Source organism: Capricornis sumatraensis, chromosome 4, assembly GCF_032405125.1.
Source record: "Capricornis sumatraensis isolate serow.1 chromosome 4, serow.2, whole genome shotgun sequence".
Lineage (NCBI taxonomy): Eukaryota > Metazoa > Chordata > Mammalia > Artiodactyla > Bovidae > Capricornis > Capricornis sumatraensis.
In genome coordinates, this window is record NC_091072.1 from 145,766,673 (window position 1) to 145,783,009 (window position 16,337).

Below are 16,337 nucleotides of genomic sequence, written 5' to 3' on the forward strand. Positions count from 1 at the left end.
ACTTTGGTCATTTGTCGTGTTATCCTAGCTTGTCAAATGTCATGTCACTTTTTATTGAGTGCTATAAATTATATATGAAAAAGTAAGATACTCCTGATACATTTTCTAACACCTTGAAGGATTTGCCCTTTGTTTTCCTAGGCAGGTAGGGGGAAGGGGTGTGTATCACCCAAACATCTAAATATAACTTAAAACTGAGCTTTAACAAGTATGGGTTGCAGTTTTGGTAGCACTCAGTCCACCTCTGATTTCTCTGTCCCTATGACATAGCCTTTCAGAGATTTCAGTTCAGAACCTAGATTCTTTGGTAGCTAAGTACTCAAAATAATGAAAAAGACTCTGCTTTCCAAGTCTTTTTATATAGTTCTCTAGCTTCCTGCCCATCACAGCTTATATACTGGGCAAATATTTGAGGAGAAAACCTGCTGTGTGAGAGAGGCTCTCAGGAGTCTAATTTTGTCTCTCCAGCACCAGGTAACCCCCAAATTATGCTGGCTTCCTGTCACAACAGTAGTCCTCTGCTTGTCCGAGCCCAGAATATGAATCATTAAATTATGCAATGAATTGGCAAATCCCCACAGAGAAAAAGAAGCTATAGATCCTGGACTAACATTGAAATAATCTCCACTCTTTAGAATTTTAGCATATTGAGTCCATGTTGTGTTATAAATGTCGAATACATTTACTGTTTCTTAGAAAACATTTTCCAGCTTTTCAAGTTGTACCTTAAAGACCCAGCAAGACACATTGGCCTGCTGTGAACTCCATTCTCCCTGGAAGTGGAAAATTTTAGGTTTAATTCTCTACTTCATTATCTACCTAAAGTGCAGCACTGATAGACATTATTTAACCTTTCTTTACCTACTTTTTTTTTTTAACCTTTTCTCCTACTTTTCAACCTTATTACTTCTCTTGCCACTGCTATAAGAAACCAACCCAGCTGCTGCCCCAGTGCAAAGCTGCTGCTGCTGCTGCTGCTGCCCAGTCGCTTCAGTAGTGTCTGACTCTTAGCGACCCCACGGACTGCAGCCTACCAGGCTCCTCTGTCCATGGGGTTGTCCAGGCAAGAGTACTGGAGTGGGTTGCCATTGCCTTCTGCACGGGTGCAAAGACTCTATATCAGAACTCGCAGGGTCTGTAGCCTCAGAGGAGAGCGCCTCCTACTGCTCAGGTGAGGGTCCCACAGGACAGACGACCCTTCTCATTCTCTAGGTCAACGCCCCGTGTCCCATTTCTCTTTCCTCAGGTAGCAGACAGCTCCGCCTAGCAGACGGGAGCGGTCCCTGCGCCGGGAGAGTGGAGATCCTTGACCAGGGTTCCTGGGGCACCATCTGTGGTTACAACTGGGACCTGGACGATGCCCGCGTGGTGTGCAGACAACTGGGCTGTGGAAAAGCCCTGGAAGACACTCTCTCTTCTTCCTTTGGGGCGGGATCAGGGCCCATTTGGCTGGGCAACGTGAAGTGCACAGGAAAGGAGTCCCACGTCTGGAGGTGCCCTTCCTCGGGCTGGGGGAAGCACGACTGCGATCATAGCCAGGATGCAGGAGTCGTCTGCTCAGGTCAGTTCATGACCCTGAGCTGGGAGGATGGAGACCTCCAAGAAAGCTGGAGTCTGCTCAGAGGGACAATAGGGGACGGGTGGGATGGATAGGACTGAGACAGCTACCCATCCTCCCTGAGTGCCCTGTAGCTGTGAGCTATGAGCTTCTTACACTTCCCTCTTACAAGCCTCTGCTATTCTGTTCTTCTCCAGTGTGCTTACCTGACACTAAAATAGCTTTATTTATTCTCCCAGTTAAAATAAATTCTCATAATTTTTTTTCATAATTCACTTTTTGCAAGAGTGAAACATTTGCTAACAGCCACATACACACTCCCTTTGCACAGGAAGGCTATGAGTGGGAGGGACAAAAAATGAGGATGTACTTTCCTGGGTGGAGTTGTTTCTGTACAGACAGTGTGAGACATTATTTTGCACTAGGCTAGTATGAGTGGAGTCTACTCCTACTATAGGAGGATATCATTTACATGTATAGAGGGTATCCCTACAGGGGTTATCATTTAACAGATCAGAGATTCTTATGGATTTGTGCCAGATTCAAGTTTTCTTTGCAAATTTAGACATAAATGTTCATAGTTCTTTGATGGTAGAGAATTGTTGATGGAATGCTCTGAGTCATATATTCTTCCATTGTTACTAGAAAAGTCTCTCTCTCAAATTTTTCCTTTAAAATATCTGTATAAATGCAAACTTTGGAGGAACACTTAGCCATGCACTGACAAGTCAAAGGTGGAGGTAATAAAACTTGAATTTCTGTGTTTGATGTTAAGAGATTATATAGTTTACATTTGATGACTTCAATGATATAAGAGAATTGCATTTGGGGGCTTATTTGGAGTAAGTGGACAAATATAATTTTTGAAGAAGGTGGAAAAGGTTTTTTAGTAGCTGGGAGGAAGGAGAATTGCAAAGGGAGCTGATGAAGGCAAGTGTGAGGTTCTCTGAGCAGCACTGAGGGGCCAGGTGTGGTGTGAAGGATGCTACGTGTGCTTAAGGACACAGGATGTGTACACAGCAAGATACCAGATAAGGATATGTCTTTACTATATTTAGTATCTTTATTCACATCAGCCTTCTATTTAATAATTTTCTTGTAATTATCACACACTGATTCTTCCATGTAAATTTTAAAATCAAGTAGAAAATAAAAAAGATATACTATATCTCAGAAGTCTCTATCCTGATATGTATAAGACTTTATTGAGTATTCACCATATATTTGAGTATTTCACATGTATCAGGGTATATAAAGCAGAATACAAGAAATACCTTTTTCTTGTTCTTTGTAAATTTTTAATCTCATAGAATTAATATAACAATATCAACAACCTCATATATGCAGATGACACCACCCTAATGGCAGGAAGTGAATAGGAACAGAGGAGAGCCTCTTGATGCAAGTGGAAGAGAAGAGTGAAAAAGCTGGCTTCAGACTCCACATTCAAAAAACTAATATCATGGCATCCAGTCCCATCACTTCATGGCAAAGAGATGAGGAAAAAATGGAAACAGCAACAGACTTTATTTTCTTGGGCTCCAAAATCACTGCAGACTGTGACTGCAGCCGTGAAATTAAAAGACACTTGCTCCTTGGAAGAAAAGCTTTGACAAACCTAGACAGCATATTAAAAAGCAGAGACATTACTTTGTGACAAATGTCCATATAGTCAAAGCTATGTTTTTTTTTCCAGTAGTTGTGTATGGATGTGAGGGTTAGATCATAGAGAAGGCTGAGCGCTGAAGAATTGATGTTTTTAAACTGTGGTGCTGAAAGACTCTGGAGAGTCCCTTGGACAGCAAGGTGATCAAATCAGTCAATCTTAAAGGAAATCAACCCTGAATAACTCATTGGAAGGATGTATGCTGGAGCTGAAGCTCCAATACTTTGGCCACATGATAAGAAGAAATGACTCATTGGAAAAGACCCTGAGGCTGGGAAAGATTGAAGACCAGAGAAGAAGGGGACGGCAGAGGATGAGTAGTTTGGATGGCATCACTGACTCAATGGACATGAGTTTGAGTAAACTCAGGGAGATAGTGAAGACAGGGAAGCCTGGAGTGCTGCCATCCATGGGGTCACAAAGAGTCGGACACAACTGAGTGACTGAGCAACAAAAACAGCCAGTTAAATAAAAATGCTTTAATTAGAATGTGTAGCCTGTGACCAAACTCCCAGCCAGAGGAGGCTGGGGGTCCTGACCTGGGCCTCTCTGGGGAGATGGAAGTGGATAAATAATAAGAGGCAAGCAGATCATCCTCTCCCTCATCATTCATTCTTGTATCAGTGGTCAAGCAAATCCTTCGATTCTTTGATTTCTGTGGTGTCCTTTCTGTTCTCTCCTGCTCTCTCTAGTAGATTTTTATTCTGTTACATCCTTCTTTTTGAGACTTCAAAGTTCACATACTTATGCACTCAGAGTCCTTGACCAGGACAGATTCCACCATTACATACATAACCATGAGCACACTCAGAAACCAGGCAAATTATTTTAAAAATTATTCTTTATGATGTGCAGGGTTTTTTCCCCACTGGATTACCTTTTCTCTGTCCAAATATGGTCCCTGAAGGATGAAATCATGATCACGAGTCTTTTCCTTGGTCTCTCTCTTACTCTATTCACTCCCCGTTTAACCTACCACTCACCCCACCTCACTCCCTACACAAGTTCTTCCCTTTTGGAGTGTCCTTTCCATCTATTTGCAGCTCTTAAGATCATTTCTTCTTTTCTGCATTGGGGGAATTGGGAAAGGGTAGCAGTGTTAGGTGGCAAATGGGAGAAGCACAGGGGATAAAAGGTGTTAAAATCTTGTGGAACAAGTATTTGGTTTCCAAATCTATGTTTCATCAATATTGAGGCTTTTGCAATTTAGAAATCTCTAAAATATATAGGACTTGTTTGCTCTCTGCTATCTTCCTCTCACTCTCTTTTTTTTGTAGCTTGCTGGCTTCTATCTCAGAAATTCAAATAGGAAAGGAATATGCAGTTGGCATATACATAGGGTTCTGTTCAGTTCAGTTTAGTCGCTCAGTCGTGTCCGATCTTTGCGACCCCATGAATCGCAGCACGCCAGGCCTCCGTGTCCATCACCAACTCCCGGAATTCACCCAAACTCACGTTCATCCAGTCGTGATGCCATCCAGCCATCTCATCCTCGGTCATCCCCTTCTCCTCCTGACCCCAATCCCTCCCAGCATCAGAGTCTTTTCCAATGAGTCAACTCTTCGCATGAGGTGGCCAAAGTACTGGAGTTTCAGCTTTAGCATCATTCCTTCCAAAGAACACCCAGGACTGATCTCCTTTAGAATGGACTGGCTGGATCTCCTTGCAGTCCAAGCGACTCTCAAGAGTCTTCTCCAATACCAACGCTCAAAAGCATCAGTTCTTCTGTGTATTCTTTCCACCTCTTCTTAATATCTTCTGCTTCTGTTAGGTCCATACCATTTCTGTCCTTTATCAAGCCCATCTTTGCATGAAATGTTCCTGTGTTACCTCTAATTTTCTTGAAGAGATCTCGAGTCTTTCCCATTCTGTTGTTTTCCTCTGAATACATTAAATTATCATCACTCCTTAACATTTGCTAAGAATCTCATATTTAGGATGAAGTAATCAACTAACTCAGTTCTCTTGCATAATCCTACTGAGACTTCACTTTCTCCCAGGTGTGTTCATAAATCCTAGGTTTTTAAGAAAGATGGCTAGGATCATTCCCTCCCTCTCCTATGACTCTCTGAGCTTTCATCATTTCCAAACTTACCTGTGAACAACTTCTTTCACAGTTAGGTTACCTAATTGTGACCTAATGCCTGCACTCAGATCCAGCCCGCATGATGTTCCCACCCCCAGTGACTTGAATATTGGCTCAGAGAAAACTGCCCAAAATTCTAGCCCCAGAAATTACAGGATGACCTTCTAAACTTCTCTGGCTCTTAGGCCTCTAACCTCTCGAATCCTATGATCTTTTTTCACTCTCAGTTAGTTCAGCTCTGCACTCAAGTTTGAATGTTTACCACTTGGCAGTGTCTTGGGGCCTTGAAGTTTCCAGGCCCCCAGATAAGAATTGACATTCCTAACCAATATATATTCTCAGGATCCAGCCATTCCAAACTGACCCTGCAATCCTTCTGGATATCTCTTCAGAAACTTGCCCATGAAAATGCTGTTTGACAATGACAGTCAAATTCTCTCTTCTTATCCCCTCTTATTCCATTTTCCCACCATTGCCTGTGAGATGTTGTTTCCAATTGTCAAGCCAGGTTCATGAACACTCACTGGGTTTGTTGTTCTTTGTTTCTCTTAGGATTTGTGCGTCTGGCTGGAGGGGATGGACCCTGCTCAGGGCGAGTAGAAGTGTATTCTGGAGAAGCCTGGATCCCAGTATCTGACGGAAACTTCACACTCCCCACTGCCCAGGTCATCTGTGCAGAGCTGGGGTGTGGCAAGGCTGTGTCTGTCCTGGGACAAGTACCCTTTAGAGAGTCCGATGGCCGGGTCTGGGCTGAAGAGTTCAGGTGTGAGGGGGAGGAGCCTGAGCTCCGGGTCTGCCCCAGAGTGCCCTGTCCATGGGGCACTTGTCACCACAGTGGAGCTGTTCAGGTTGTCTGTTCAGGTGAGATGCACGTCAGGATTTAGCCTCTGTGTACACTCGCTTCAAGCTAAACAAGAAATACAATTTTTCTGAAATCCTGTCTGTTTCTATCAGTGTACACAGATGTCCGGCTCTTGACAAATGGCTCCTCTCAGTGTGAGGGGCAGGTGGAGATAAACATTTCTGGACGATGGAGAGCGCTCTGTGCCTCCCACTGGAGTCTGGCCAGTGCCAATGTTGTCTGTCGTCAGCTCGGCTGTGGAGTCGCCATCTCCACCCCAAACGGAGCAGAAGGAAGTGATCAACTCTGGAAAGCCCGATTTCACTGCTCAGGGACTGAGTCCTTCCTGTGGAAATGCCCTGTGACTGCCCTGGGTGTTCCTGACTGTTCCCATGGCAACACGGCCTCTGTGATCTGCTCAGGTAAGAGAAGGAAGAACTACTATACTTAGGATGCTCTTGGAGTGAAATTTCCCCAGAGCAGAGAGTAAGGGAAAACAGGCTTAAAAAGAAAGATATTCTGTGAAATGTTTAATCTTGTTACTGAACTTGGGTTTCACCTGCTCATTACTCAAGAATCCAACACTGAGACACAAGTGTGGGGTAAAACTAAAGACAGCTTTGTTGAGGAAACCAGCAGTTCTGGGGAGACAGAGGACTAATGTACCAAAGAACCAGCTCCTCCTTGCTGATCCCTGAATGTTTTTAAATGGGAATATCAAGAGTTCACAGGCGGAATCAGGGACAGGCTACCTGTAGAATAGCACAGCTAGCTCCGACAATCATCTTGAAATAGGTCTGATAAGTGTCACCTTTATTGTTTGAATTACAGTTAATCATCAGTTCTAGTGTTGGTCTGTTCCCATATCCCTGAGGTTGATCTTGGAATTGGGTAAGATAAAGATTACGAACTTCCCTGTTGGCGCAGATGGTAAAGAACCTGCCTGCAATGCAAGAGTCTCGGGTTTGATCCCTGGGTTGGGAAGATCCCCTGGAGAAGGAAATAGCACCCCACTAGTCTGGTCATCATGTAATTGATTGCTACCACTGTTTGGGATTTCCGTATCTGCAAAATAGCTCAAAAGATATGGCTCAGAATGTTATCTATAGCCCATGAGAAGGAACTAAAGGTCCTTGAATTTGTTTAGGGCTAAACTATTATTATTTTGTCTTATTTGACTGTTTTCCTTTGTTTTTGATTTTTTTTTTCATTTCTGTGATCAAATTTATTCTTTAGCTAGGTTTTTCTACAAACAGAGGCAGGTGGAGGACATGAGGGTGGTCTGTCCTGAGAAGGCTCTGTAAGGTCCTGCTCCATAGCATTCTCATGGTTCACTCATTTTTTCAGGAGAAAGAAGTGCTAAGAAATGCTAAGAAGTGGTATGTCAGGGAAAGAAACACCTAGATGAATAGTATTTTTTATGAAACAATATTATTTAAGGATAATAATAGAGAACAAAGTACAAACAGTAAGTGTATACCTAGGACATGTTCCCAACCCAGATCTACAAAGAGAACATTCACAGCACCACAGAATCACTATTGCCTCCCAATAGCCGTGTCCTCCTCCTCTCCAGGGAAAACTGCCTACCTAAGACTTGTACTGCCATAGAATATTTTGTCAGTTTTTGAACTTTATGTAAAACCATAGAGTATGTTTTCTTTTGTGTTTATTTCTTTGACTCCAAACTGTGTTGAGATTCACTCATGATGTTGTTTATGGCAACATTTCATTCATTTTTATTATTATAGAGTGTGCCTTTGGATGATCACATGACCATGCATTGACCCATTCAACTAATGGCAGAGATTTGAGTTTATTTCCAGTTCTTGACTATTACAAATACAATGGTGCAAATTATCATGATGATGACTTTGGCAAAAGTATTTATTATGATTTTTGTGTGCTTTGTTTTTGGTCTTATATTTTTATTTTCTTGATGGTATGCTGTACTTCAAAGAGCCAAGTTACTCATCTCAGGTTTGACTCATCAACTTCTTTCTGTCCACGTAGTGCTCTTTCAGTCAGTCAGTTCTGTTCAATCACTCAGCCATGTCTGACTCTTTGCAACCCCATGGACTGCAGCATGCCAAGCTTTCCTGTCCTTCACCATCTCCTGGATTTTGGTCAAGCTCATATCCATTGAGTCAGTGAAGCCATCAAGTCATCTGATTCTCTGTCGTCTCCTTCTCCTCCTGCCTTCAATCTTTCTCAGCTTCAGGGTCTTTTCCAATGAGTCAGTTCTTCCCATCATGTAGCCAAAGTATTGGAGCTTCAGCTTCAGCATCAGTTCTTCCAATGAATATTCAGGACTGATTTCCTTTAGGATTGACTGGTTGGACCTCCTTGCCATCCAAGGGACTGTCAAGAGTCTTCTCCAACACCACAATTCAAAAGCATCAATTATTCAGCATTCAGCTTTCTTTATGGTCCAACTCTCACATCCATACATGATTACTGGAAAAATCATAGCTTTGACTAGCTGGCCCTTTGTCAGTAACGTCTCTGCTTTTTGATATGTTGACTAGATTGGTCATAGCTTTTCTTCCAAGCATCAAGCATCTTTTAATTTCATGGCTGTAGACATAATCTGTAGTGATTTTGGAGCCCAAGAAAATAAAGTCTGTCCGTTTCCCCATCTTTTTGCCATAAAGTGATGGGACCAGAGGCCATGATATTAGTTCTTTGAATGTTGAGTTTTAAGCCAACAGTTTCACTCTCCTCTTTTAGTTTCATCAAGAGGCTCTTTAATATCTGCTCACTTTCTGCCGTAAGGGTGGTGTCATCTGCATATCTGAGCTTATTGATATTTCTCCCAGCAATCTTGACTCCAGTTTGTGCTTCATCCAGCCCAGCACTTCGCATGATGTACTCTGCATATAAGTTAAATAAGCAGAGTGACAATATACAGGCTTGACGTACTTCTGTCTCAGTTTTGAACTAGTCCCCTGATCCAGTCCCTAGAACACCTTATATTCCTCTAATGAACTTTGTCTACTCCAAAATTATAAAAACGTTCTCTGAGAGTATCTCACAGAAGTGTAATTACTTTTTTTTTTTTGCATATAATTGTACTTTGCTTCTAGGATTGACATCTGTGTAGGATAAGAGTCAAGTGTCCTGTTTTCATATGGGTATCCAGTTGACCCAAAATCTTTTTCTGAACAGACTATTCCCCACTGCAGTGCCACCTGTGTGATAAGCGAAAGGGCACATATGTCTGAACGCATTGTTTAGACTCTCTGTTCTGTTCCACTGTATCCTTTGTCTCTCCTTGCCCCTGTACCACATTTCCTTAATTATTGTAATTTTATAGTAAGTCTTGAACCTTCCCTGGTGTCTCAGAGAGTAAAGAATTTGCCTGCAAGGTGGGAGACCTGGGTTTGATCCCTGGGTTGGGAAGATCCCCTGGAGAAGGGCATGGCAACCCACTCCAGTATTCTTGCCTGGAGAATCCTCGTGGAGAGAGGAGCCTGGTGGGCTATAGTCTATGGGGTCACAAAGAGTTGGACAGGACTGAGTGACTAAGCACACATAGTAAGTCTGGGTAACTTCAATTTAAAGAAGCTGTGTTGTTGTTTTTCTTGCCAACTACTTTGGTCAGTCTTGGTTTTTGTATTTGGTACATATTATTGAGCTGAAGCTCCAATACTTTGGCCACCTCATGCAAAGAGCTGACTCACTAGAAAAGACCCTGATGCTAGGAAAGACTGAAGGCAGGAGGAGAAGGGGATGACAGAGGATGAGATGGTTGGATGGCATCACTGACTCAAAGGACATGAGTTTGAGCAAGCTCCAGGAGTTGGTGATGGACAGGGAAGCCTGGTGTGCTGCAGTCCTTGGGGTCACAAAGAGTCAGACACGACTAAGTGACTGAAGAGCAATGTAAATTTTAAATCAGCTTGCCATATTTCAGACATACAAAAGCACAAGTGAATTTGATTGAGGTCAGATTTAATCTGTATATAAATTTGAGAATGACTGACTTTGACAACACTGACTTTCCCAATTCACTGACAAAATATATCCCTTCATTCAGTTAGGTCTTGATTTTCTCTCAGATGTTTTGCACACCTTTAACTAGGTTTTCTCCTAGGCATTTTACGGGTTTGATGTTATTAGTATTTCCTTTAGTGAAGGTTTTCTAGGAATGAATTCTCTCTGAACTTTACCTGGATTCCCCAAATGTTAGATTAGTATTTTGCTTTAATCCTTCTTCCTTTCTTTTCTCTCTCTCTCTTGCTCTAGCTTTCCCTTTCTCTCCTTATTTGTCCCTCTCCTGCCCTCTTTTTCCCTGAGTATGTAAAATCTTTCTGGATTAGGTTGCAGACATGATGCTCCTTTATCCCTCCCTCCCAACAACAACAAAAATACTTCTGGGAATTTCCTTACATAACCACAGTTCAGTTAAACCTTTAGAGATGTCAGTCCCTGATGACATCTAAATGCAACCACATGAGAAACCCCAAAGATGGAACTGCTAAGTTGAGTCTTTCCCAACTTACTGACCCAGGAAATCATGAGCAAAATTAAAAATTAAATTCCTTCAACTACTAAGTTTGGGGGGAACTTTTGTTATATAGCATTGTTAACCAGGCACTTACCATAGGACCAGCATTTCTAAATAGAGGAATATTTATCCTCTGATTTTCCATTTTACTATTTCTACTTTATGTTGATCTAATGTGCTGATACACTCATTCTCTAGTTCTTAATTTCAGCTGTATAATTTTCTTTTTTCTTTTTTTTTTTACAGGCAGTTTTCTTTTATTCTGTAAGTTTGTCTGTATTTTTGAAACTTTAATCCTATGCATACCCCACTATTATTAGAGAAAAATAATAAACACTATTTTCATTTGTTTTTGTTATCATTTCTCTGCCAAGATGCACATCGTGTTAATTCTTTGTGCACTTTAATCATGGCTATTTAAATTCTCTGTCAGACTATAAAACTCTTAGAGGAAAACATAGGCAGAACATTCTTTGACATAAGTTGCAACAAGATCTTTTTTGATCAAATTCCTAAAGAAAATAACAACAAAACAAAAAAATAGGATCTAATTAAACTTAGAAGCTTTCACATATCAAAGGAAATCATAAACAAAACAGACAACTCTCAGAATGGGAGACAATATTTGCAAATGAAGTAATTAACAGGGGTTAATCTTCAAAATACATAAACAACTCAATCAACAAACCAAACAATCCAATGAAGAAATGGGAAAAAGACCTAAACAGACATTTTTTTCCAGACATACAGATGGCTAACAAATACATCACTAATAATTAGAGAGATGCAAGTCAAAACTACAGGCAGGTAACACTTCACACTAGTTAGAATGTCTGGCATTTAAAAAATCCACAAATAAATGCTGGAGAGGATGTGCAGAAAAGGGAATCCTCCTATAAATGAGTATGTAAATTGGTACAACTACTGTGGGTTGCCATGCCATCCTCCAGGGAACATTCCAATCCAAGGATCAAAGCCAGGTCTCCCACATTGCAGGCGGATTCTTTACTGTCTGAGCCACCACTTAGAAGCCCTACACTATTGATACTAAGTATAAAATAGATATTGCTTGGAGAATCCCATAGACATGGAGGCTGATGGGCTACAATCCATAGTGTCACAGAGTCAGACACGACTGAAGTGTCTTAGCATGCATGCACACAGAAATAGATAAATAATAACATTTTTATAGCACAGGGAACTCTACTCAGTGTTCTGTGGTGACCTAGTTTAGTTCAGTTCAGTTCAGTTCAGTCACTCAGTCGTGTCCGACTCTTTGCTACCCCATGAATTGCAGCACGCCAGGCCTCCCTGTCCATTACCAACTCCCGGAGTTCACTCAGAGTCGCGTCCATAAAGTCAGTGATGCCATCCAGCCATCTCATCTTCTGTCGTCCCCTTCTTCTCCTGCCCCACAATCCCTTCCAGCATCAAAGTCGCTTCCAATGAGTCAACTCTTCACATGAGGTGGCCAAAGTACTGGAGTTTCAGCTTCTACATCATTCTTTCGAAAGAAATCCCAGGGTTGATCTCCTTCAGAATGGAAAGGTTGGATCTCCTTGCAGTCCAAGGGACTCTCAAGAGTCTTCTCCAACACCACAGTTCAAAAGCATCAATTCTTGGGCGCTCAGCCTCCTTCACAGTCCAACTCTCACATCCATACATGACCACAGGAAAAATCATAGCCTTGACTAGACAGACCTTAGTTGGCAAAGTAATGTCTCTGCTTTTGAATATACTATCTAGGTTGGTCATAACTTTTCTTCCAAGGAGTAAGCGTCTTTTAATTTCATGGCTGCACTCACCATCTGCAGTGATTTTGGAGCCCCCCAAAATAAAGTCTGACTCTGTTTCTACTGTTTTCCCATCTATTTCCCATGAAGTGATGGGACCGGATGCCATGATCTTCATTTTCTGAATGTTGAGCTTTAAGCCAACTTTTTAACTGTCTTTTACTTTCATCAAGAGGCTTTTTAGTTCTTCTTCACTTTCTGCCATAAGAGTGGTATCATCTGCATATCTGAGGTTATTGATATTTCTCCCAGCAATCTTGATTTCAGCTTGTGTTTCTTCCATCCAGCATTTCTCATGATGTACTCTGCATAGAAGTTAAATAAGCAGGGTGACAATATACAGCCTGGACAGCCTGGACATACTCCCTTTTCTATTTGGAACCAGTCTGTGGTTCCATGTCCGGTTCTAACTGTTGCTTCCTGACCTGCATACAGATTTCTCAAGAGGCAGGTCAGGTGTTCTGATATTCCCATCTCTTTCAGAATTTTCCACAAATAGGAGGTAAATCCAAGAAAGAGGGGATATGTGTTTTTGTGTGTGTATATATATATAAATAGATATAGTTGTTGTTGTTTAGTACTGAGTTGTGTCTGACTCTTTTGTGACCTCATGGACTGCCATGCTCCTTTGTCCATAGGAATTCTTAGGCAAGAATACTGGAGTGGATTGCCGTTTCTTTCTCCAAAGGCTCTTCCCAACCCAGGGATGGAACCCGACTCTCCTGTTTGGCAGGCAGATTCTTTACCACTGAGTCACCTGGGAAGCCCATATGTATATGTATAACTTACTAAATTTGCTGTACAGCAGAAGCTACCATAACATTGTAAAGCAATTATACTCAAATAAACACTAATACAATTGAATAAAATAAATTCTCTGTCAGGTAACTTTAAGAGCCAAATTCCCTGGGAAATTTTTTAATGTTTCTTTTTGCTCTGCTTTTCCATGAGATCTCTTTTATATCCGTATTATTAAAACCACAAACATTGTAGATAAATAATTGCACAACTCCTTCAGAAATGCTTTTGTTTTGCTTCTTCTATTTAGGGGTGGATTAAGGACAGAATAACTTGTTTAACTCATTCTTAGGGCAAAGCTTGGCTTAAAACAGGAATCGTGCCATTGTCAGGACCAGGGCTCTTCCTGGAGAAAGGGAACACTAAGATTATGGTAACTTTACCAGTACGTTTCAGCTTTCATCTCAGTTCCATCACTAGGTCACTATTTTTTTTTTTTTTCTTTTGAACTTTCTACTTTGTACTGGGGAATAGCCGATTAACAATGTTGTTATAGTTTCAGGTGAAGAGCCAAGGACTCGGCCATACATATACATGGATCCATTTCCCCCCAAACTTCCCTCCCCTCCTAAAAATTATTTAATTTAACTGACTTTCCTGTTCTTTAACCCTCCCAACCTTCTAATCATCGCTGTTTCTTCAGGAAACCAGACCCAAGTGCTGCCCCAGTGCGACCACTTTGTGTCAGAACCAGCAGGATCTGCGGCCTCAGAGGAGAGCGCCCCCTACTGCTCAGGTGAGGGTCCCACGGAACAGAAGACCCTTCTCATTCCTCAGGTCACCGCCCCATTGTCCCATTTCTCTCTCCTCAGACAGCAGGCAGCTCCGCCTGGTGGACGGGGGCGGTCCCTGCGCCGGGAGAGTGGAGATCCTTGACCAGGGCTCCTGGGGCACCATCTGTGATGACGGCTGGGACCTGGACGATGCCCGCGTGGTGTGCAGGCAGCTGGGCTGTGGAGAAGCCCTCAATGCCACGGGGTCTGCTCACTTTGGGGCAGGATCAGGGCCCATCTGGCTGGACGACCTGAACTGTGCTGGAAATGAGTCCCAGGTGTGGAGGTGCCCTTCCCAGGGCTGGGGGCAGCACGACTGCAGACACAAGGAGGACGCGGGGGTCATCTGCTCAGGTCAGCACTCCACACTGTCCACAGGCTGGAGGAGGGGTGGGGCCCTGGAGGACGGGGGTCTGAGCCCTGAGGGAGAGATGTTGAAAGGACCAGACAAGGAGGCTTCCTCCCGTGGAGCCTGTCTTTCCAGCAGGCGTGAAGACCAGGTGCTTTCACTGCCTCCTGCAGCAGCTAAGGTTCTGGTCCTTTCTTCTCAGCAGTGTTTCCTGGAAGAGCCTTTTCTCACAGTTTTTCTTGAAATCAGGGCTCACCCTTCTGGTGCATAGAGTAGAGAAGTCTTAAAGCCATTGTGCTAGTTTTTGTTTGTTCTGTAACAAATTGCTACATTGCTAGTGGTTTAAAACAACATATTTATTTCCTTACACTTCTCTAGCTTAGCTGTCCAGCAGGGATCTCACTGGACTGTGATAAAAGTTTCAGTAGGGCCACGTCACTTCTGATCCTCTGGGAAAGAATCTGTTTCCTGTCTTTTCAAGCTTCTAGAAGCCGCCTGCCTGCCTTCACTCATAACCCCCTTCTGTTCATCATCAGACCAGCAACGCTCCCCCTCTCTGACCATTATCCATGCTCACATCTCCCTCTAACAAGAATGAGGAAAAGGTTCCACTTTAAAGGATAGTGAGTCTAAGAATGTGATTAGACTGTGCTCAGGTGGTTAATCCGCCATATTTCAGGTGACTCTTACCATCCCAAGGACCATACTGTAATCATATATGTAAAGTCCCTTTTGTTAGATAAGGAAACACAGACACAGCTTCCATGTAGACATCTGTGGGTCCATTATTCTATCTGCCTCCACACTGTCCACATCACATCCCTTTCATACCCTCTCTTAGATGTTTTGTCAGGAAGCAGGAGTCAGCTCCCTCTCCCTGCAGGTGTCCAGGTTGGTCTTCCTTTCAGTTCATATCCACCACATCATGGTGGTAGAAATATTTAGAAAGACGGTCAGAAATGGACAAAGTCAGGTGAAGAGGAGACAAGTTTCACTCTGGTCATCTAATGGATTTGCTTCCTCAGCCTGGTCACAGATGAATGTTCACAATTTTGGGGAGAGAGGAAGACCCAGAGCACTGAGTGGGGTGCTCACTGTGTCCTGTCTCCTCCTTTTGATCTCAGAGTTCCTGGCCCTCAGGATGGTCGGCAAGGACGAGCAGTGTGCTGGGTGGCTGGAAGTTTTCTACAACGGGACCTGGGGCAGTGTCTGCCGCAGCCCCATGGATGATGTCACCGTGTCCATCATCTGCAGTCAACTTGGCTGTGGGGACAGCGGAAGTCTCAACACCTCTGTTGGTCTCAGGGAAGGTTCTAGACCCCAGTGGGTAGATTTAATTCAGTGTCGGAAAACTGATACCTCCCTCTGGCAGTGTCCTTCTGGCCCGTGGAAATTCAGTTCATGCTCTCCAAAGGAGGAAGCCTACATCTCATGTGCAGGTGACTTATGTCTGTTTCTGCGTCTTTCCCAACACTGTAGGATGTTATTAGTGAGATTTGATATTTTAAAATCTAAGTGATGGGTTTAAGTTGAGTTCATAACATGAAGTTTGGATGGAGCTCATTTTATCTACATGTTCCAAACTTGCTTTCTTAAAATTTTAATTGATATAATTAATACAACATTATATTTTTAGCTGTGTACAACATAATGCTTATATGTTTGTGTGTACTGATAAATGATCACTACAGTAAGTTAGTTATGTCTCTATATATGGATCCATATATATACAGATCCTATACATGGATCCATATATATAGTTAAATATTTTTCTTACATGATGAGAATGTTTAAGATGTATTTTCTTGCCATCTTTCAAATAGACAATACAGTATTCACTATAGTCACCGTGCTGTATGTTGTATCTCTTCACCTATTAATTTTATAGTTCAAATTTATACCTTTTGATTACCTTTGCCTGCACAAAATCCCCCACCTCTGGCAGCCACCAACTACTCAGCAT

General features: G+C 42.5%; 1 protein-coding gene across 1 annotated transcript in view; it reads left to right on the forward strand.

Moving 5' to 3' along the window:
• LOC138077652 (antigen WC1.1-like) overlaps positions 1 to 16,337 on the forward strand; it is a 55,035-nt gene that overhangs the window by 24,755 nt on the left and 13,943 nt on the right. The window contains exons 8-13 of the mRNA XM_068969759.1: positions 1,247 to 1,561; positions 5,863 to 6,171; positions 6,265 to 6,573; positions 13,896 to 13,988; positions 14,065 to 14,379; positions 15,499 to 15,813. Coding sequence (XP_068825860.1) covers positions 1,247 to 1,561; positions 5,863 to 6,171; positions 6,265 to 6,573; positions 13,896 to 13,988; positions 14,065 to 14,379; positions 15,499 to 15,813 — 1,656 coding nt within the window. The remainder of the gene's footprint in view (positions 1 to 1,246; positions 1,562 to 5,862; positions 6,172 to 6,264; positions 6,574 to 13,895; positions 13,989 to 14,064; positions 14,380 to 15,498; positions 15,814 to 16,337) is intronic.